Genomic DNA, 23,131 nt, shown 5'->3' on the forward strand with positions numbered 1-23,131 from the left:
ATGAGATGAGAATGGACTGTGACTACATTTGTCCATCTGTGTGTCCTAGAGCTAAGCTTGATTGCTTGGGGACCTGTCAGGACAGGGAGCTCAGCTTTCGCTTGCAGGCTTGAGGAGGGCTTTTAGAGTTGCTTGGCTTTTTCACTAGAATAAAATGGTGGCTGAGAGCGCACTCTTTCTTTTTTTTGCTTGTGGTAGAACATCAGGAGAGGGAGGAGGGGCCATGTCTCTGGCTTTGTGGAGGTTGGATCTTGCCATGTTGTATTTATCCATCTGGTCTGTCCTTGGTCAGCTAATTGCTTCTGGATTACCCAGATACTGCTTCAGCAAATGTTATTGGAATGAACAATTGTACTCTTTTCACCTTTTTTCAGAGCTGTTACCTCCACAGCTGACTCCACCATCCCTGAGGCCCCGGAAGGTTTGGATTGTGTACTCTGCTGACCACCCACTCTATGTAGATGTGGTACTGAAGTTTGCCCAGTTCTTGATCACAGTCTGTGGTACTGAGGTAGTCCTGGATCTGCTGGAAAAGCGTCAGATTTCAGAGATCGGGGCCTTACCCTGGCTTACTCGACAGAAAAAAGAAATGGAAGAACTATCTTCAAAGATCATCATTTTGTGTTCTCGGGGCACCCGGGCCAAATGGCAGGCTATGCTTGGGAAGGAGGGAACAGCTGTCTCTCTCAAGCAAGATCAAAGGCAGCCTACTGGAGACATGTTCACTCCAGCCTTGAATTTGATCCTGCCAGACTTCAAGAAGTCAGCTTGTTTTGGCATGTACATAGTCTGCTATTTTGAGGGCATAGGTGAGGATAAGGATATTCCTGACCCATTCAATGTCACATCCAAGTACCAGCTGATGGACAGGTTTGAGGACATTTACTTTCTGATCCAGGATATGGAGAAGTTTGAACCAGGGCGGATCCATCAAATCCAGGAGCTCACCGCTGAAAACTACGCTGAAAACTCCAATGGCTGGAAGTTGAAGGAGGCAGTACAGACATTCCAGGAATGGCAGGCAAAGTACCCTGATTGGTTTGAGAGAGAGAACACATGTTCAGAAGATGAGTCTCTGGACAAGGAAATACTGGAAGAATTCATGCCGGGTAATGGAGATGTAATTATAAAACAGCAGCTGCATGTTCAAGAGCCTGATCCCAATGGCTGTTGTGCAGTTAGCCTCCATGTGAATGAAGATGAGGGTGGAAATTTTAAACTGCAGCTTCAGCTTAATCCACAGGGGAATCCAGCTTCCCAGACCCTGACAATTCCCATGGATCAGGCACCTCCAGTTCAGATGGTGGAGCCAATTTCTATTACAGGAGGTAAAAATGCAACTAGTCATCAGGTGCTGACCAACACAGATTGGATGGAAGGAATCCCTCTGCTGGAGACTAGTGTCCCAATGAGGAACAGCATCATCCTTCATGATGATTTTGGTGTCCCATCATCAGACAACCAGAGATCTGCAGACCACCTCCCAAATGAAATGAGGCAGCAGCTGGAGGGGTTAATGTACTCTCTTTACCAGCAAAGCATCATTCCTTCTGAGCCATCTCTCCGTCAAGAAGATGCTGAAGAGCAGCAGCAGCAGGTGGCTTTCAATAACCCATGCAAAGATCAGAGACAGTCAGTGCAATCAGACCAGGGCTACATCTCCAGATGTTCCCCTTTGCCTCCTGATGATCTGGTGGAGGAAGAGGAAGAGGAGGACCAAGAACAGGAAAACAAGATACCTTCTCAGTATCTCTCTCCAGAGGTCTTGGACAGTCTAAAGAGCCTCCAACAGAAGCTGCTTTTCCAGGAAATTCAGCAGAAATCTGTCTGGGAGCACATGGGTGGGATGATGGACACAGGTCATTGTGCAGCGGACTCTTAGACTCTCTGTCCAGGACCATCCCATTTGAAAAATAGGGCTGGAGGGTGGTAGTGTGTATAATTTCAGCACTCTTCTTCAAGCAGTCTCCTCATCCTTGTAAAACAAGGGTCCTATGTTCTAATCAGTAGGAAATCTCTAACTGATGCATATCACCCGGAGGCAGACTTGCCAAGTGAATACAGTATGGTCCACCTACCTATACCTCTTAGAACACAACTGTTACCTCCCAATCTATCTCTGAATGGAGGAAGATGACAGCAATGTTAGTCCCCTGCATGTGCTGTGGAAGAACTGGTACTAAATCTGTTACTCCATAAGAAATCTACTGTGTGTAGAATCCACTGTGAACTAATTACAGGCACATTATTGTGGTCCATCAGGCTGCATCTCTCAGGATGCCTGTCACACCATCATTCCAGCTTATTGTAGAGGACTAAAGTCACAGTTATGGAGGAGAGGATAAAGACTCTGATTCTGATATCAGTTTATTAGCTAAGCTTTATTGTAAATGCTGTAGTAAGTAATTTATACCTCAGATCACAACCAGTGATGACTAGGGCCCTACCGAATTCACTGTCCATTATGGTCAATTTCATGGCCACAGGATTTGAAGATTGGTAAATTTCACATTTTCAGATGTTTAAATCTGAAATTTCAGTGTTGTAACTGTGGGGGTCCAGACCCAAAGCAATTTGTGTGTGTTGGGGGGGAGGGGTGTCGCAAACCTGTTGTAGGGGAGGTCTTGGGATTGCCACCCTCACTTCTGTGCTGCCTTCAGAGCTGGACTGTCCCTCCCCTGCACAGCCAGAGCTAGGAGCCCTCTTGGCTGGGGTGCTCCTAGCAGCACATGGCAGATCGGACACAACTCCACAAGCCTCCTCCAGCTGCAGGAACCTCTGGGGCTGCTGCCCAGTCCCAGAGAGCACCCTACAGCAGGTGGAGGCACCTGCAGCTGGGTCTGGTCTCTTCCCCACCCCCCTCCCCAGAGCAGCTGTGCAGGAGGAGATGGACAAGTCCTGTCCCTCCCCTGTCCACCAAGAGCTAGGAGCCCCCTTTGCTGGGGTGCTCCTAGGAACAAGGGGACATCAGATTTCACAGGAAAGGGCTTATTTCACAGTCCATGACGTGTTTTTCATGCCATTAAATTGATAGGGCCCTAGTGATGACAGATACCAGGAGACCCACTTGTGGTGGTACCTGAGTGCTGGGATTGTCTAATGCATTACACATGTTGGCATTGCCAGACTTGCCTGGCCATTAAGCAGCATAGCAGGGTGCTGAGCAATAATTGGGATGAACATTTTTAAGTGGGTAGTTTTGTCTCCTTGGTACTTTCCCCTCAACCCATGATGCGTGGAAGGCACTTGAAAAGCAGCAGCGCCAAAAGAAATGTAAGCTTGGTGGTCAGAAAATGGGAGAGGAGCTTGCAGTGTAATTACAGCAGAAAAAATAATGTGCTTTGGGGCTGCAGATGGTCTTCACATCATAGATCAGGGAGGAAATGTGTTTTTTCTGTTGCACTGATAGTTCCAACCAGGATATTGTGTTCATTTCTGGGCATCTCAAAATCAGGAAGATTTCAAATTGGAGATAGGGTGAGAAAAGCAGTAAACACAATTAAGGGTCTGAAAGACTGTTTGGAAGAAAAATGTAGTAGTAAACAGGGCTGTCAATCACATTTAATGGCTGTGATTAACTGAAAACAAAATTAACATGTTAAGCCTGTGGCAGGGGAGCTGAAAAAGCCTCAGCCTGCAGCTCCACGGGCAGCAGGGGAAGGATTAAAGGAGCCCCAGAGTGCAGCTCCCCAGGCAGTGGGGGAGGGGTTGAAGAAGTCCCAGCCCACGGCTTCCCAGGTGGCAGGAGGGTTGTAGCCCTGTGCTCTGAGGGGGCATGGGCAGCAGGTTGCATAGGCTGGGGGAGGCTCTGCCTCCCCAAACAGCCAGGCGTGGCCCCAACCCCTGCTTACCATTGCTCCCCGCGTGCTGCTCCAGTCCTCCAGCCCCCATTGGTCTGGCTTCCCGCACTCTGGGGTGGGGCGTGCCGCGGCCACCCGCACTCTGGGAAAGGTGGGGGCTGGGGCTGTGCACTACCCACCTTCCCAGTGTTCCAGGGCTGGAGCCGCCCCCCCTGCTGATGCTCCTTTGGGGCTAGAGGGCTAGCCTGGGGCAGGACTGGGATGGTGGCCAAGGTGGGAGGGGCTCGGCTCCAGTGGGGCAGGAGGGGGGCCTCAGGCAGAAGGGGTTGGGCTGAGGGCTAGCCTCCCCCGGCCAGCGGTTCACACACTGCCCATGCAAGGGAGGCTGAAGCACCGAGCGGGGTGGAAACCCAGAGCCCCCAGCCCTGCTCCTATATTTGAAAATATAGAAACCCCCCAAAAATATTTACATAAATGGTATTCTATTATTGTTTAATAGTGTGATTTAAACTGCAATTAATTGCAATTAATTTTTCTAATCACTTGACAGCCCTATAGTATGCATAGCTTGAACATATGTTGCCTAAGCGTGGGGAATATAACCAACAAGTGAGGGATGCTGGAGTGAAACCAATGTAAGATGATCTCTGGAGATGTAATTAGTATTAACGTAAATTTGAACAAAGGAAGTTCAGGCTAAACATAGAAAAACATTTCCTAGTAGTGGAGACTGCAGAGTCATCTCCCACAAGTAGTGCTGGAAACTTCATCAGTTGAGAGATTTCAAAACTGGTTTTAACAAACTAGGAGAACACTCTCTGTAGTGAACAATCCAGCATTGTCCCTTGTGGGATCAGCTAGATAGAAAAGTAAACCTATTTAAAGCTGGAGATTACCCCATGCACTGTGGCAGCTTGTTCAACTCAGCCAATCAGGGAATGGCTTTTTGAGGAGTAAAAGCCCCCAATCCAAACTGCATTTTTTTCCTCTCCCATTTTGGGATCATACAAGACTCCTGCCTTTCCACCTTGCTAATTGCACATGTTGAACAACAAGATGTAAACTTATGTCTTGCATTTACATGAAGCATTTGTTCATTCCTGAGATGGCTAATTGATTTTCTTCAGCCTATGCTGATTACATCTGAACAACTTCAAGTATTTTGTTTTTCTATGATTTATACATTGGCTTTTCAAATGAAAGTTTTGAGTAGCTATTACTCCACATTGCCATTTCTGCCTATGCAACCAATACAATGATGTATTTTTATAACTGATTGTATCTTGTTTTTTTCTAATTTTCTTTTTTAATTAAAGGAATAATATACTTTCAGAAGATGCTCACACTGAAATGATTAAAGGACCTAGAATGTCCTCCTTCATTTGATCTTCACCTATGCAGAACACTTCCCCCTTGAACGCAAAACAAAGCACTGAAGTATGAAATTGAGCCAGTCATTAAATGCCAAAATGTTCAGGAACAGGGGTGGCCACCTGGGACAAGGGAGCGGGAGGGAAACCCCTCATTGAAAGTTGTCTTCCTCACAACCATACTCGCCATCAGCAGTCAGAATTTGTCTGTGGGATTTGGTTGGCTGAATGTAGGACCATCAGCATCCGGAACTGTCTATCTGTGCCTGTACAGCCACAAAGCAGCAAACAGAAAAGTTCCTGCAAATAACAATGCTGGGGACCAGGAGCTGTCTTCATTTTATGTTTTGTATAGGACCAAACATGTGGGTTGGGGCTAAACAAATAAAGAGCACTGGGCTCAACATGCTCTACAAACATTTAGCCCTATGGCCACTGAGGGGGAAATAAGTGTTACTGCTCTTAGATGGGGAAAGTAAAGGTGCCGGAGGTGCCTTTTTTTAATGCTTTTGCTTCATTGTAAGCCCATGAAGACTTCACAATTACCTGTATGGTTTTTGTTTGTTTTGGTAAGTCCTTTTCAAGAAATATCTTAAAATGTGCTGAGCTCAGAATACAAGTGCTGCCTGAACTGTGTTCTTGACTTGCTTATACCCTTCTCAAGTAGTTGTCCTTTTGGGTTGAAATTTCTCGTTTGGCTCTGAGTGAGGAAGTGAAGGTTGAAGAAAATCCATTGTCGCTTTTAAGTAATCAAATGGGGAGGGCAAATAGTTTGAGTGAACGTTTTAATGTAAACGTGCCCTGCAATACCCATATCAATACACTGATAAGAAACTCAAAGGGAAAGACACACACTTGGTCACAAATGTCTAATTTTATTTTAAGAACAATCTCATTTATTAAAAAATACAAACTCAGATTGAGGCTAGTGGGGATGCCAAGCTGCCTTGTGCCACAGGCTGTACCTTTTCTCTAATTTCATTTTCCCCTCCCTCGGGTGATCACCTCTTACTGTTTGCTAGTCTCTTAAGTGAGGGGCATGGACAGAACAACCCCTCCCCTAACCAGTTGAATTCTGGTGCAGGGGTAATCTGCACACTTGTGTATGACAGAATGGATGCTTAGAGGCCTTTATCTTCATATGGTAGGTTGTGTTTTAGCAAAATTATTCACTTAAGCCAATAATTAATGTAGGCAGAGAAGGGGGCCTGCATAGAAGGTGGGGTGGGGACAATTTTCAAATTGTGAATATACTCGCTCAGCAGAACAAGGTGAGGGGGTTAAAGAGAGGGGAGTTGCAGAAAGCTATGACAGGCTTATAAACAGAAAAGAAAGGTAAGAGCTTTAATATTTAGGTATTGTTTCATAAGTGGTAATACAGCTGCCAATTTTGATTTCAAGGTGCTTCCGTCAAGTCAGATATACTAACAAAGCTGCTTGTTTGCCAAACTGCTGCTAATTAGGTTGGCGGTGGGAGGAGGTCAGGACACAATGGCAGGTACTAGGAACAACTCCATATACTAAAGAGAATAAAACTTCTACAGAGCAATCTATAGCAAAATATATATATATTCTGGATCTCTTCAGTAGGCTCAACTCGACTGTGAATCAGAGAACAAATGTAACCTTAAGAGTAATGCACTGCTTATAAAATCTTGTCATGTTGATACTAGATTTAAAAAAACCTGCCATCTGAATACTTAAATGTCCAATATGCCATTTTCACACCAGTGTCTGTCTGGGGGAGGGGGGGGAAGGCACTTGCTGTTGAAACAGCAGTTCCATTGCAATTGATATCTACGGTGAAGTAGTATCAAAGTCAGAGTTATATTAACAATTCTGCTGTGACTTCTACTGTCTGAGCTGTATGAATATGTGCCAGTGACTCAGGGGGGCTAAATTCTTCATGTTTTGTATGTGAGTTTAGCATGAGTAAGAACAGCAAGGTTTAGTTCTGGCTAAGGCAGCTTTTCTCTCCATCTCTTTTTGGTAAATTGGTCTACTCTACAACGTGGCTGTTTGACTACAGGGAGTGGAGTACTCTTAGTTTAGGGTACTGATTCATTACTGTGTGAATGGTACATTGGTTTGTTCTTTGAGTATGTTAGTTTTCTGTTTAATATTGACTATTTTGTTGGGGGAATCCCTATGTGCATGCAGGCACACCTGCCAGTTCGTTCTTTTGGCCAAGAAGCTAGCATCCCCTTGACATATCTCAGGTCACAGAGGAAAAGTCCACAGTACTTAGTTTTACAATCACAGTCACTCACAGCACCAAGATTGTCCAGACAAATAAAAAGTTACTGAAGAGAAGGCCACGGGCCAGAATTAACAATTGCCCTTAACAAGCATTGTGTTCAGGGCTCAGATAAAAATAAAGCACTCATGGGAAAGTTAAGCCTAGTTCTTTGCAGCTACATCTCCCCCTGCCTGTTCTTCCCAAGCTAATCACCCCAGCAGCTGCAGCTCTAACAGATGGACACTTTAGACCTACCCTTTCTGAGCCAGAGCTGGGGGCTGCCATAGTGCTAGGGTCAGAAGAGCCTAATGGCAATTATACAGTTCCACCCATGGGAAGCAGAGGGAAAAGTCCTCATCCTGTAAACATTTTGTAATAACAGTGTCTTAGAGAGTAGGACATCTACCCTGCTCTGAGAGCAGGGAGGTAGTGGCAGCAGTTCTGGTTCTAGTGCCATGACTTCCACTGAAGTCCAAGGGTTGAAGGGAGGAATGTATGTACATGTATGGGGAAAGTCCCAAGTGTGGTGTATAAGTCCAGCACAGGCTTTGGATAGTGGTTGGTTGCACTTTGTTCCCTCTTCTAACTAGGCAGGAGGGGATTATAACCCTTCCTCCAGGAATGCAATCCTATCAAAGAGCTGTGAAGAGGACAAGTTACCCTTCAAACCCTGGCTGGTCCTACTTCAGTTCTACTGGTTCCAGATGCAGCTACAGATGGGTAACGGGTCATGCCCTAAACTGGGCCAAACTGATTCATGGAACTTTAAAAATTAAGGACAGCTGCATTTCAACAAGACCAATTGCTTTACAATTGACTCCTCTACCCTCAACCCTTTCCCCCATGCACATGGAGAACACTGTGAGATACACCCTGGGACTCGTTCACAGGGAGCTCATTGTAGCACTTCACTTTCCATGTCTGCAAATTAAATGAGGGTCAGCACCTACTCCACTCCAAGCAGCACCAAGATTCTCCTGCTGGGATAGAGGGGAACAGTTCACAGGCTGCATCCTCAGCTCTAGGGGTAGAGTGTCCACCTACCTACAGCCAATCTTCCCAGCCTGTCTGATCTCAATGGAGGGTGCCCTTATTATCCACATAAGAAATAAACACTGATCCTTAAAACATGCATATCCACAGAAAAACAAGACCCCCAACACACAGATGCTGCTGCTTGAACAAGCAGTTGACCCTGTTCTCACCGGAAATAAACATCTCAATCTGGAGGGGCTTTAGGCCCTGAGCCATGTCCGTTTCAGACTCACTTGTGTCTTTAACATATAAAGTGAGCACAAGATGCAACAAGATTCAAGCACAGAGGTAGACATTTTCAACAAGGGGAAGGGTGGCTCCCAGGATGGCTCCCCTTTACATTTGCTGGTCATCACCCTATTCTGAGAAACTCCCCCAATTCGGGGTTCAAAGTCTCTTCCTCATTTCACCTCGGTGGGTGGAAAACAGAGATGGTACTTTTGCAGGATACAAGCTTAAAAGCAAACCTCCTCTTTGTGGTCATGTACATGCAAGGAGCCAGGTCTCATCACCACTTAGTCTCTGCTAAAGTCTCTCATCATGACCATCAGGAGCTGTCAAAACTGTCCACTGGTCTCCATTACTTAGGTGCTGAGGAATAATGAAGAAACAATGAAACCCCCGTTGCGACTGAGGACATGATGCAAACATGATATGGCACAAACTTTCCTGGGAAAAGCTTCTGCTTTATTCCCTAGGGATAGTAAGTATGATCTCTGGGTAGACTCCACGGATGGATTTGTTCAGGGAAAAGGGAAAGAGAAATGAGGTGTTAAACTAAAAAAAAACCTGTGTCCCTCACCTGCTCTTAATTGCAATGTCAGTGATGTGAGGACCCTGAGCAGCAGGCAGAGCAGTTCTGCCAGGGAGATGAATAACTTCCCCTACTGTAATGGCAGTATTGCTCTGTGACTTTCAGCTGCATGGGGAGCAGCTTTGCCTGTCAGGAGCAAAGGACTGGTATGGAGAATCTGACCAGTTTCGAGTGGTAGGTAGGTAAGGCAGGGGATGGTTGGGGAACCTCCCTCTACCCTGTGATCTCCGGGAGGTGGGTAGCCCCCTCTTTATTCCCCAGTCCCCATAGGCAGTAGTGTTAGGAGGCCTCTCAGAGACAGGGGAAGAGTAAAGAGAACCTGACCAGCTCTCAAGGCTGGGAAGGAGGCAGGGGCGTGTGGATCTCCCCTGTCTGTGTAAGGAAGTTGAGTTCATGAGGGTGGCCAGGGAGCAGGTTTAGCTGGGTAATTTCCCTCTCCCCTCAGTTCTGGAAAGTCGAGCTCACAAGATTAGGAAAAGGGTAGAATTTAGGGGGCGAGGATAGGTATGGGGGTAACCTCCTTTCCCCTCAGCACTATGTGACCAGCCATAATACTGGTACAGAAGCAAGGAGGTTGGTAGTAAGTGCAGAGGTCAGTGCTGGTTATGTAGAGGCGAGGGCTTGGGGTCTGGGTATGAAGGGCAAAGGATGGAGGTAAGGTCTGGTAAAATTAAGCCCTCTGTCCATCCCCACTGCTTAGGGTTAGGTGTTACTAGGTGGCAAAGTGGGGTTGGAGGGGGCAGGTGAATAGAGGAGTGGGCTGGGGGGGCAGGGTTCCTGGGTGCAGGTAAGTAGGGGTGAGACGAGGGTTCCTGGCCGGGGAGGGGAGAGAGGTGGGTGGGGGCAGAGGTCGGGCGGCTCCACGGCCCCCCGCCCCCGCTCAGTTCTGGGCGCTGACCGCCAGGGTGTTGACGTAGCCGTGGGGCCCCATGTCGTTCTCGGAGATGCAGTGGCTGAGCTGGGCGGCGCCGGGGCCCGGGCCAGGGGCCGCGCTGTACTTGGCGCCCCCGGCGGCGGGGCGGAGCAGGCAGCAGGTCTCCATGGCCTCGAGGCCGCGGCAGGCCAGGAAGAAGAGGTTCTTGAGCATGAAGATGGAGAGCGGCTGCTGGTAGCGCAGCAGCAGGAGGCAGCGCAGGGCGAGCAGCGGCGCGTCCAGCAGCCCGGCGGGCAGCAGCAGGTGCAGGGCCAGGCGGGCGGCGCCGGGCGGCCGGGCGGCGCTGAGCTCGTAGAGCCAGAGCACGGGCGAGGCCAGGCAGAGGAAGTAGACGGCGATGAGCAGGTAGCGCAGCGGGCCGGGCAGCGGGGCCGGGCGGCCGGGCTGCAGCACCAGCTCCAGCAGGGTGAAGCTGTCCAGCAGGTCGAGGCAGGTGGCCAGGAAGGCGGCGGCCGCGCGGTGCTGCGGCGGGGGCTGGGGCGGCAGCAGCAGCTGGCCGGCGCCGTCGGGGCCGATGGCCCGCAGCAGGCAGTAGAGCAGCGGGGCGGAGAGCGCCAGGGTGACGCGGAAGCCGGTGGTGCCCAGCGGCAGGCGCAGCTCGATCAGCTCCAGGATGGAGGTGCCCAGGATCAGCGCCGCCTTGGGGGTGAAGGCGATGGAGTAGATCAGCCAGGCCAGGTGCGCGTAGGCGAAGTCCCCTCCCCGCAGGGGGCCCCCAGCCCGGCCCGCGCCCCGGCCGCCGTGCGGGGGGTGCAGCAGCAGCGGGTGCAGCGGCGGGGGCGGAGGGTGACCCGGCGGGGGGCGCTCCCGGCGCCGGGCCCGGCTGTTGCGGCAGAAGAAGATGCCCCAGCCGGCCGCCAGCACCAGGTCGGTGGCGATCCAGCTGCACCAGTAGAGGTCGGTGACGGCGATCAGGTAAAGGTCCAGCAGCGCGCCCTGCCCCAGCAGCAGCACCAGGGACAGCGCCTTGTAGCCCCAGCGCGACCCGCCGGAGCCCCCGCCCGGCCACAGCAGCCCTCCGGCGGTCGCCGCCGCCGCCGCCGCCCCGGCCGGGCCCGCGCCCCCGTACAGCTCCCCCGCCGTCATGCTGCAGCCCGAGCTGCTGCTGCTGCTGGAGGCCGGGGAGGAGGCGGCGGGGGCCGGGGCGGCCGGGGCCGGCACCAGGGGTTTGCTGATGCTCTCCTCCTCCTCCTCGCCCCCGCTGCTGCTGCTGCTGCGGGCCCGGGCCGAGCCCGAGCTGGAGCCCGACACGCGCCGGCTGCGGCCGCCCAGGAAGAGGGGCTGCAGGTCGGCGGCGGGGTGAGCGGGTGGCGGCGGCGGCGGCTGGAAGGAGCCGGAGGAGGAGGAGGAGGAGCCCGAGCGCTGGTTGGAGACAGCTCGGTGCATTGTCCTCCCCGGCCCCAGAGCGAGGGGCCCGGGCCCCGGCCGCGCCCCCCGGCCGGCGGCACCGAGGGTTTGGGCCAGGGGCTGGAGGGGGCCAGCGAGAGCGGAGCCCCGGCCTGGATCCGCCGCAATCCCGGAGCTGCTCCACGGGCGAGAAGCGGACTCCGGAGAAAGCAGCGGCGGCTCCACGCGCGAGAGAGGCGGGGAGCTGCGAGGGGGCCCGCGGGGGGCGGGGAGAGGCGGAACGAGGAGACTCCCCGAGTGAGTGGCGGGGAAGCTGAAGCAAGGCTGAGCCTTCTCCGGCAGCTTGGGTGGGTGGGTGCGTGGGCTGGAGCGGAGAGAGGCTGTGCAGCCCAGAGCAGAAGTGTGTGCTGAGCCCAGGGTCACAGCCTCAGCCCCCGGGGAGAGGAACCCCCCACCTGGCTGGGCTGGGAGCACAAACGCTGCAAATTGCTCCCCTTGGTCTGTAATGAGCACCAGGCCCAATCCTCAATTAGCAAATGCCTCCTCCCCTTGACTGCATACACGTGCCACTGCCAATAGGTACCCCTGTCACTAGGGCTGAGATCCCATAGCCACATGACAATAGACAGACAGCGGAAGTCCCTAGTGCCACGGCTAGGGCCTTAAGAGCGCCACAGGGTTAATATTGATCTGGTGCAGCCAGGTTGACCGCATGACCACTGCCAGTCCTATCCCCTACTGACCTCAGTCTGATTTTCAGCGCTCAACATGCAGGGACTTTGTCTCCAAGGAAGGCAGCTGACCAAAAAGGGCCTGCCGGTGGTGGCCAAGCATGACTTCAAGCCTCTTGAGGCCAGTTCTCAATGCTACAGCCCTATTACTGATATAGAAAGTCAAACCATCTTATACCCAGTAGTCACTGCTGGCAATGCTTATGAAATAACTCTAGCCTCCTGCTATATTGTTTAAGCGACGTCCATGTTTCAGATCCATATAAGAGGGTTGGAAGTACACAGGGTTGATAAATCCATGTTGTTTCACCTTCTTTTGGTGCCAGACCCTAGGCAGGTCCTTCCTAGCTGAGGCTGCTAAACCAATTCTCCTTAAGATATCTGTGCTCATTGATGATAGTTTACTGCAGATGGATGAAGTCAGCCAATAAGTCTGTTAGTCTTTAAGGTGCCACCAGACTCCTTGTTTTTGTGTATACAGACTAACATGGCTACCCCCGATACTATTTCCAGGTTGTCTGGGAGCACAGATGCTTTCTATCACAATTTTTGCACCAACATGCTGCATTTTTGTTTTTGCCCAAGAAATCCTTAGCCCAAGGGCAGCTGCCTCTTCTGGAAGCTTTCTAGTGCTTTGAGATCATTTGTGTCCTGACCAACGATGGTAACCCAACATCAGCCGTGTCAGTAAAAGAGCTTGAACTGGTTGTTGGACTGATACTTGGTTTAGGTTTGACACTAGAGCTGGGTTGAAGCACGGATGTGACCTGGTCCCCAGCCTTGTTCTGCTGTACAAAGGATTGGCGCCTTGAACATATCACTGCAAATATTGGTATAACTGTCAGAGCAACCACATGACAAGCTTGTCTTAAATTACTTGTATAGCCCACAGGCACTCTGAAATCTGTCTGGAGCAATGACCCACCCCAGGTTCTGCTGCATTTGCTCATAGGTGAAGGGAAAAAGAAGGCACCTTAGAGCTGCCAGGAAGTGGTTTAGTGGTTACAGAAAGAAGTGCGTCAAGTAAACGCCATATTTCCCAAGTAAATAGTGGGTTTACCCGAGTTTCTCTTCCCTACACGACTGCTGCAACATTTCATTTGAAGACACACGGTAAAGGATTTCACCTAGCTCAAGCCTCCTTAATGGAAGGCCAAACTCAGTTTTTCTGCCCAGAAAGTGAGCAGGTCATGCACACCACATTCTGCCCCTCCCTCCATGCTCTGTTTTGCGCTAATATGTATGTTTTTTCTTTGTGTAGCCACTGCATAGTCACACTTATGGGGATTGACGCCTCCAACTGTGGAATCTTCTGGCCTACAGTGGTCATTGGGCCCCTCACCCCTCCACAAGGCTACCCAGGGTGGTAAAGGGTGGCAGGGGGAGTGTCCCCAACCACTGCTCAGTTTCTTTGTAACCGCTGAAGGTGCAGTGAGCTGACACTCTTCCTCATCAGTTTTCTTTCTTTCTTTTCTTCTGCCCTCTTAGGACTATTTTTGGTCTAGTTAGTTAGCTTGGCAAATACAGTACTACAAATTTCTTTATCTAGACAAAGAGGAAATGTTACCCAGCCAGCATGAGTATCATCTGAACCCACAGATGCAAGAGGACCACCTCACAAACCCTTATGGTTGAGGGAGTCTCCCCAGGCCCATTCGACTAAGTCTGGCAATGTGTAAGTCCAGCATAGGCTTTAGAGTTCTGCTAGCTTAAGTGGCTGTGTCCTTGGCTTAAGCAGTGGCCTGGTCCCTGGATTTTATCCAGCTGACTGAGCCTAGCACTCAGATTCTGGCACAGTCAACACAGCTCCAGGGTCCCCAGATTCCTCTGGGCCATCATCGCTTGGTGCCAAGGTGCCTGTACCAAAGACATGGCAGCAAAGTAGCCAGCTCTATGCAAGCTAGTGCCAAGGTTCTGACATCATTGACTCTAGTGAATCAGAAGTCATTGGGTGCACAACATGAGTGTCACTAAGGTCCCCAGATCCATCCAAGCTGAGGTTCACCATGATCTCTGGTGAATCACTTGATGAAGTGGTCTGCCCGTTATATACGGCATACTGAGATAGTTCTGGGGACACTGAGTCAAGATTTTGGCATTAGTGACCAGTATACCACTTGCCTGAAGTGTCCAGCATCAGTAAAAGTGGTTTTTAGTCCCTAGATGTTTGGGATCCTCAACTGAGATAAAGGACACCAGTTGCTTGGGATTACTGGTGAGTAGTGCTTTTCCTCAGCCATGCAGCAGGTGAAAAATTGCTGCCTATAAGATGACATTGGCAGTATATCAATCACTTATTTTAATGAGACAAACTCTGTTATATCAGGCCAACTAGTTACGAGTATCCATCTATTAGCAGCAATTTTAAAAAGGGAGCAAACCCTGGTATCCTGATCTCTTGTACCTCAAATGTCAGCATAGTCATGCAGGTATCTGTATTCATGTTGTAGCTGAACTTTGGTCCATAAACAGATGCCATAATAGTGTAACTGGGTAATACCTTTTATCCAGGTTGTGTCTGTGGCCACCATATGACTGATTATAAAAGATACCACCAATTCTTGATAGTACTTATACCTGAGATACTTATGGTTCTGGTCATTCAAGATGTAAAAGGCAAAAGTAACACATGCTTATCATGGAATTCATAAAATCATAGAATATCGGGGTTGGAAGGGACCTCAGGAGGTCATCTAGTCCAACCCCCTTCTCACCTCCCTTAAATCAAAAGTATTATTTCCAGATAGTGGACTTGGATGGTCACTTTGTTCGCTAGCCTTTTCAAGGTTTGTGGACTCTGTAGAATAAACTATGTCCAGGCAGATTCTTTGAACAATTTTGTACACTGACACAAATGTCTTAGTTAGCTCTCAGTTGGGCATTATGTGTGCTGTAAGGGGCGAAAGTCTCACCTGAGTCTCACAATTGTCTCCAGTTCTGAGAGCAAACATGACACAGTGTCGTACTTTGACTGGAATCAGGAGAACCTCTGTATATTCCCTCCGATCCTGTTGGTTCAGGAGCTCTGCAGATCAGATGGGATGGAGCCAAGGTTTTGTCACTAACCATAACTATTCTTGGCAGCATTGTTTTTCAGACAGCCTAGGTATAATGTTAGCACCGCTGTCTAATGTATTGGATCTTTGCCTTCAGATTAGGGTAAGTTTACCCACCTGAGCATGAATTTTCTCAGGTTGACACCCTGACACTTGTTTCGCTGACAGGCTTGATGATGATTCTTCAGAAGTCTACAGGGTCCTATTGAAAAGCAAGAGCTTTTGACCCAATAAATCTCTCTCTATTGCTTTTAATGTTGCTAGCTATTATACTTTGAACAGTGAGACCTGTGTATTAGTTCTACCAGTTGCATGGGTTGTGAATTCAGCTGGCACTCTGAAAATCTCGGGGCACCAGTCCTCACCCACTATGCAATAGTTTATGGACGGGTTGCTCCATATACCACTAGTGTTGTTTGAGGTAATTGTGTTGTCTTGATGGCTGCACCAAAGGCATCTGGATGTTCTCAGCAATGCACTTGGCTGTGCTATGGGTACCATGTGTTGGCTATATTCATTTAGCTACCCTGAAGGTATTGCCTCCAGTGCATAGATCATTTTTGCCTTTTGATTGGAGTTTTGTTTCCCAAAGCTTTTGGGACTTGTGGTCTGCTATTTATCAGAGCATTATTTGTCCCATATACCTGGCTACTATGAGGAACACTCCAATTACCATTCTGGGGGTAAGTAAACAGGAAGACTAAAAAGGTGGTACTAATAAGAGACCTAGTGAAAACCCTTGTGCAAGAGGCTGTTGGCCAAGGACTCAGATCCTTTTGTTACTCAGTTCAGCCGAGGTACTGCGTACATCGAGAAATTCCCCTACTACGGTGGGCCAAATCGCCTGCTTATATGTGGGAAAAATAAAAATGGCATTCTCAGTCTCAAAAAGCAAAATACATCTGTGGGCAAATCCTTGAGCACCGCAGGATGAAATACAATGAGCTGTTTCCCTGGTGATCCAGTATATCACAAAATGCCTGGTGCAGCACATGGAGGTGGTAACAGTTAAAAGCAAGCAACAGTAGCAATGAAGCACATAGACTAAATTTTAAATAACCTCCATGCCTATCTCCTCCATTTTCAGCAACTTTAAAAATAATGGCTAGGGTGTCCGATTAAAACTGATACCAAACCCAACTGAAGCCAACAGCTGCAAGCAGGTTTTAATAAAAGAGATTCTGCAACTGCCTCAAAATTACCGTGTTCAGGCTTCACAATGATTTGGGAAGTAGGAAGCAGAGGGCCCCACAAGCCCTCCCCCTCTCCCCCATCCCTCTTTAGTGGGAGGGCCTGGCTTTGGCAAGGGGCAATTGTTTTTGGCAAAATTCAAGAGGAAACAAACTAGCTGTTTTACTTCTGGGAAATTAGACAAAACATGTCAAAAGTAAAGACCAGGTGCTAAAATCCTAATTATGTCTCTCAAGCCCTGTCAGAAATTGGGAGCTTGAGGGGAAAATGGAAGAGGCTACATTGAATTCTGAGAGTTTGAATTAGAGGAATCACATTAAGCCACATTTAAAATGCAGCAAGCGTGGGATGGGAACACTGAACAGTGATTCTGTGATGCACATTTGACACTGCAGTTATCTGATCAATTCAAATGTGCAGGATGGACATCTCTAGCCTTAGGTAGAACAGTTTCACCAGGCCAGTAATAAAATACAGAGACATTTCAATTTATTTCAGACACTGAAAATATGTCATAAAGTGCTCATTCTGTACTGTAAATTCATGGGTACAGTCATTTTGCTATAGACCAGTGGTTCCCAAACTGGGGTTTGTGAAATGTTGCAGGGGATTTGCAAGAAAAAATTCCCTAATGGCGGACAGAGCTGTCCCTAGGGACCCCTGGCAGCACGGGGCAGCAGCCTGGAGCCCCTGGACTTCCAAGAGCTAAGTAGATCAAAGCAAGCCTATCTATCATACTGAGAAGATTTAAACTTCAAGACTCCTTATAAGAATTGGAAAGGGAGATGGATATTTTTTGCTGTTTTTAAAATTAAATAGGCAGCTAGTATTGTTTTTAAAATTATTATGAAGAACAAGTTAAAGCTTTGTTGTAGTCGTGCGTTGTTTGCCTGGACTGCTCAAGACCCGAATGCTTGTGTAGGAGGAACTCTTTGTGTTGGCTTCTTAAATATCTTCATGCTGTTTCACATCTGATACTCCTTGATGAACCATAGGAGCCTTGTCTTATAACAGGTTTATCCAAAGTGATACAAGCTACAAAAGTGAGATCTTGGAAGAGTGTTGCCGTTTTCATAATGTAATAAAAATACTGTAATGATAAATAATTAATAATAGTGTGTAATAAGCATGTCATTAAAAACAAATTTTATATTTCCAAGATCACTGCTTTTATAATTTATACTCAGGTAAAAGAGACAATCCCTGGAAATATTCATTTTTAGGAGGGGGTTCGCGAGACTTGACATTTTAGTGAAAGGGGTTGACAGGTTGTTAAAGTTTGGGAACCACTGCAGACAGTACATACATGTAGCAATTTGTTACCTAGTTAAACTGTTATTACCTAGTTAAACAGGGTCATAACAGCCCTGGCGGGTGTTTTAGCATTGATCCTAGGCCGAGGCAAAAAATGAAAGTAAAAAGGCCAGCTCTCTCATTTTATCCATTCTATTTAACTAGCGGGAATTTTTTTTTCTCTTACCAGTCTTTGTTTTATTACATTAGAGTGAATTTATTGCTTGTGAAAGGTAGGGGCATAACACTAAATTCCTCTCTTTATCTACGTAACAGATGCACTACCGCTGCCCTTGCTGGAAGTTTCCTCCACAGCCTTGCCAATGTGCCTCAACCCAGATACAGGAGGCCTGCTTCTAGGGATGGGAGACAAGTTCAGGCTTCACGGTCATGCTTTTTCTTGCCAGTCCCACAAGAGGTTGCTTACTGTCAACAGTGATGATGTTTTTAGTTTTTAAGATTCTTGTCTACTAGGACAAGACTAATTTAATAAAGGCCATTGAACAGGCTTCTGCTATTAACAACTTGCAGTCACTGTTAACATAAGCCAGTGGTTCCCAAACTGAGGTTCATGAACCCTTGGGGGTTTGCAAAATGTATCAAGGGGTTCTCAGAAAAAAATTCTGTAATGGCGGACAAAGCCATCCCTAGGGATCCTGGGTGCCAGCAGTCCGAGCCCCGTATCCATGACTTTCTGGCAGAACAACTTTAAGCTTTGTTGTAGTCGTGCATGGTTTGCCTGGACTGCTCAAAACCCGAATGCTTGTAGGAGGAACTCTTTATTTGAGTTGGCTTCTTAAATATCTTCATGCTGTTTCATGTCTGGTACTCCTTGATGAAACATGTAGGAGGCTTAATCGAAGTGAGATGAGCTACAAAAGTGAAATCTTAGAGTATTGCCATTTTCATAATGTAATAAAATGAATAATGTAATGATAAATAGTGTGTAATAAACTTGTCATAAAAATATATATATATTTCCAGGATCACTATAATTTATGCTCAAGTAAGGGAGAAAATCCCCAGAAATATTCATTTTTAGGAGGGGGGGTGCACGAGATTTGATATGTTCATGAAAGGCTGATTTGAATCATTCAGCTAAAGCTGCAAGGCTCTGCATCCCATTGTCAGTCTTCTGAGGCATCCAGTTTTCTGTCAGTTAGTTGCTTCAGTAGTGACTTCTAGTAGAACTTCCACCAGCTTCCACAGCCTAACCTAGATCCCTACCACCAGGGGGAAAAAGATGAACCTCATGGTTAGGCTAAGCATTCAATATGGAGGCCAGATAGAAGATGCCAAATTTATGCTTAAAAGCATGTGACCACCTCAGCCAATCAACACTCAGGATTGCCCAACATTCTGAAGCAATACTTCTTTTGCTCAATCTCAGCCAGCTGCCAGAGGACCCATGGGCTTTGTGCATGGATGCTGAATAGAACAGTCACTTTTGGTGGAATGAATGGGAGAGTTTTGAACAGATGAAACAGACCCAAACTGCTCCTTGACTATTACAAGCTGAAGGTTTCCACAGATTGGGAGCCCAATCCTACTTCTGTTGAAGTCAAGCAGAGTTTTGCCCCTGGCTTCGCTGGGAGAAGGACTAGGTTGCTTAGTGTTAGTCTTGCGTAATTCCACTCACCTTCTCAACAGGGGCTAGTCCATGTTTGTGTCAGGCAAGCAGTGTCGCAGGTCAGAGCAACTGCACTTGTATTCCCCCCTCTATGGTCCACCAAGGGCACCCACTCTAGGCTTCAGGCACCCTGACCATCATCGGCGTCAACGGCGAGCACTTCCAGGATCGATCCTAGACAAGATGCGATAAAGCGATCCCAGACGATCGATTGCTTACCGCCGGACCTGGAGGTAAGTATAGACCTACCCTAAGAGAGGAGTAGGACTGCTCAGAGCTCCGGTATGAAACTGCAGAAAAACCTGAGTGTCTCTGGCTTAAGTTTAGAAGCGTGAGCAACAAGGGTAATGTCATGGTGGGAGGCTGCTATAAACCACCAGACCAGGGGGATGAGGTGGACGAGGCTTTCTTCCGGCAACTAGCAGAAGTTACTAGATCGCAGGCCCTGGTTCTCATAGGAGACTTTAATCACCCTGATATCTGCTGGGAGAGCAATACAGCGGTGCACAGACAATCCAGGAAGTTTTTGGAAAGTGTAGGGGACAATTTCCTGGTGCAAGTGCTGGAGGAACCAACTAGGGGCAGAGCTCTTCTAGACCTGCTGCTCACAAACCATGAAGAATTAGTAGGGGAAACAAAAGTGGATGAGAACCTGGGAGGCAGTGACCATGAGATGGTCGAGTTCAGGATCCTGACACAAGGAAGAAAGGAGAGCAGCAGAATACAGACCCTGGACTTCAGAAAAGCAGACTTTGACTCCCTCAGGGAACTGATGGGCAGGATCCCCTGGGAGAACAACATGAGGGAGAAAGGAGTCCAGGAAAGCGGACTGTATTTTAAAGAATCCTTATTGAGGTTGCAGGGAAAAAAAAAAACATCCCAACGTGTAGAAAATAGTAAATATGGCAGGCGACTAGCTTGGCTTACCAGTGAAATCCTTGCTGACCTTAAATGCAAAAAAGAAGCTTACAAGAAGTGCAAGATTGGACAAATGACCAGGGAGGAGTATAAAAATATTGCTCAGGCAAGCAGGAGTGAAATCAGGAAGGCCAAATCACACTTGGAGTTGCAGCTAGCAAGAGATGTTAAGAGTAACAAGAAGGGTTTCTTCAGGTATGTTAGCAACAAGAAGAAAGTCAAGGAAAGTGTGGGCCCCTTACTGAATGAGGGAGGCAACCTAGTAACAGAGGATGTAGAAAAAGCTAATGTACTCAATGATTTTTTTGCCTCTGTCTTCATGAACAAGGTCAGCTCCCAGACTGCTGCACTGGGCAGCACAGTATGGGGAGAAGGTGACCAGCCCTCTGTGGAGAAAGAAGTGGTTCGGGACTATTTAGAAAAACTGGACAAACACAAGTCCATGGGTCCAGATGCGCTGCATCCGAGGGTGCTAAAGGAGTTGGCAGATGTGATTGCAGAGCCATTGGCCATTATCTTTGAAAACTCATGGGGATCTGGGGAGGTCCCGGATGACTGGAAAAAGGCTAATGTAGTGCCCATCTTTAAAAAAGGGAAGGAGGAGGATCCGGGGAACTACAGACCAGTCAGCCTCACCTCAGTCCCTGGAAAAATCATGGAGCAGGTCTTCAAGGAATCAATTCTGAAGCACTTACAGGAGAGGAAAGTGATCAGGAACAGTCAGCATGGATTCACCAAGGGCAAGTCATGCCTGACTAACCTAATTGCCTTCTATGAGGAGATAACTGGGTCTGTGGATGAGGGGAAAGCAGTGGATGCGTTATTCCTTGACTTTAGCAAAGCTTTTGATACGGTCTCCCACAGTATTCTTGCCAGCACGTTAAAGAAGTATGGGCTGGATGAATGGACTGTAAGGTGGATAGAAAGCTGGCTAGATCGTTGGGCTCAACGGGTAGTGATCAACGGCTCCATGTCTAGTTGGCAGCCGGTTTCAAGTGGAGTGCCCCAGGGGTCGGTCCTGGGGCCGGTTTTGTTCAATATCTTCATAAATGATCTGGAGGAGGGCATGGCACCCTCAGCAAGTTTGCAGATGACACTAAACTGGGAGGCGTGGTAGATACACTGGAGGGTAGGGATAGGATACAGAGGGACCTAGACAAATTAGAGGATTGGGCCAAAAGAAATCTGATGAGGTTCAACAAGGACAAGTGCAGAGTCCTGCACTTAGGACGGAAGAATCCCATGCACTGTTACAGACTAGGGACATGATCATTCCCCGCTATTCGACATTGGTGAGGCCTCATCTGGAGTACTGTGTCCAGTTTTGGGCCCCACACTACAAGAAGGATGTGGAAAAATTGGAAAGAGTCCAGCGGAGGGCAACAAAAATGATTAGGGGGCTGGAGCACATGACTTATGAGGAGAGGCTGAGGGAACTGGGATTGTTTAGTCTGCAGAAGAGAAGAATGAGGGGGGATTTGATAGCTGCTTTCAACTACCTGAAAGGGGGTTCCAAAGAGGATGGATCTAGACTGTTCTCAGTGGTACCTGATGACAGAACAAGGAGTAATGGTCTCAAGTTGCAGTGGGGGAGGTTTAGGTTGGATATTAGAAAAAACTTTTTTTACTAGGAGGGTGGTGAAGCACTGGAATGCGTTATCTAGGGAGGTGGTGGAATCTCCTTCCTTAGAGGTTTTTAAGGTCAGACTTGACAAAGCCCTGGCTGGGATGATTTAGTTGGGAATTGGTCCTGCTTTGAGCAGGGGGTTGGACTAGATGACCTCCTGAGGTCCCTTCCAACCCTGATATTCTAGGATTCTGTCCCAGCAAGAGACTCTGCCTAAGCAGGCCTGCTTACTTTCTCTTCCAAGCCTAACAGAGTAATTGCCCATCATTATGAGGTACCACCCAGCACTTCCTATGCAAGCCTATTTCATCCTTAAGGTAAAAGCACCAGAGAGAAAACATTGCAAACAATAAAGGAACATACACTGCATGAGTAATAAGCACACCAGTGATCACCCCAACCCAAACATGGGCCTGGGAGGAGCAGTCCTTCAACAGCCCACCTAAGGGGTTTTATTGTGGTTTCAGTTCATCATAGTTTCAGCTCAGAACAAACACCTAGTCTTATGGGGCTTCAGTAAGCCCAGGCCTTCCAATTCCACTCTCAATTAGGGCCTTCTGTGGGCCAGGGATCCTGCTCATTTGCTGGATAAAGAAGAAGGCCTTAAGCCTGTTTAAACTCAAGCTATTTATCCAAAAATCCTTTTTTTGTTTGTTGGTCCCTGAAGAATCCAGTTTGAACTAATATAGATGCACCTCGGGGATGGGGACACAAACACAAACAAAAAGTAACCTTGTGCAGTAACTAGAGCCCTGCGTGGATACAAAATTTGTATACCCATCCAATCTGAAAAGGGTCGACAGATGCAGATATCCATGGCTATAAAGCGGATAGCCACAGATTTGCAGGGCTCGAGCAGTAACAATGGTCCTTCCAGATGTATGGGCTGGTGTCTGGACAGACACTGCTAGCAAAGATCTCCAATCAGAAGTGCAGGGCTCCGCCACGCCTACAATGGAGCACCCATAGGGACATTACTCGAAGACTTGCATGTTTAGTACAATGGAGTCCAAAGGTATTAAACTTAATTCAGTAAAGCTTCTCTTAATTCCATAAGATTTGTCCAGGATAGTATCAGTCTGTCAATGTATTCCATGATCCTAGGCATCTTGGTGGGCAAAGTATTACACTTGGGCTGGTGCTCTT

The 23,131-nt window shown here is 48.1% G+C and overlaps 2 protein-coding genes across 2 annotated transcripts in view; one reads left to right on the forward strand and one right to left on the reverse strand.

The window, feature by feature from the left end:
- The window catches only part of IL17RA (interleukin 17 receptor A), a 46,362-nt gene extending 41,189 nt beyond the window's left edge, over positions 1-5,173 (forward strand). Inside the window, exon 13 of the mRNA XM_054035402.1 lies at positions 375-5,173. Coding sequence (XP_053891377.1) covers positions 375-1,882 — 1,508 coding nt within the window. The 3' untranslated portion in view covers positions 1,883-5,173. The remainder of the gene's footprint in view (positions 1-374) is intronic.
- An 852-nt stretch (positions 5,174-6,025) lies between these two features.
- Positions 6,026-11,763, reverse strand: TMEM121B (transmembrane protein 121B). Its single transcript, XM_054035415.1, has one exon. It carries the CDS (start codon positions 11,576-11,578, stop codon positions 10,139-10,141), a length of 1,440 nt encoding a protein of 479 aa, XP_053891390.1. The 5' UTR covers positions 11,579-11,763; the 3' UTR covers positions 6,026-10,138.
- Between the last annotated feature and the right edge of the window lie 11,368 nt (positions 11,764-23,131).

Source organism: Malaclemys terrapin, chromosome 1, assembly GCF_027887155.1.
Source record: "Malaclemys terrapin pileata isolate rMalTer1 chromosome 1, rMalTer1.hap1, whole genome shotgun sequence".
Taxonomy (NCBI): domain Eukaryota; kingdom Metazoa; phylum Chordata; order Testudines; family Emydidae; genus Malaclemys; species Malaclemys terrapin.

What these genes read in the sequence shown, in the direction of transcription:
- TMEM121B (XM_054035415.1), bottom strand. Translation starts at nt 11,578, where the DNA reads ATGCACCGAGCTGTCTCCAACCAGCGCTCGGGCTCCTCCTCCTCCTCC.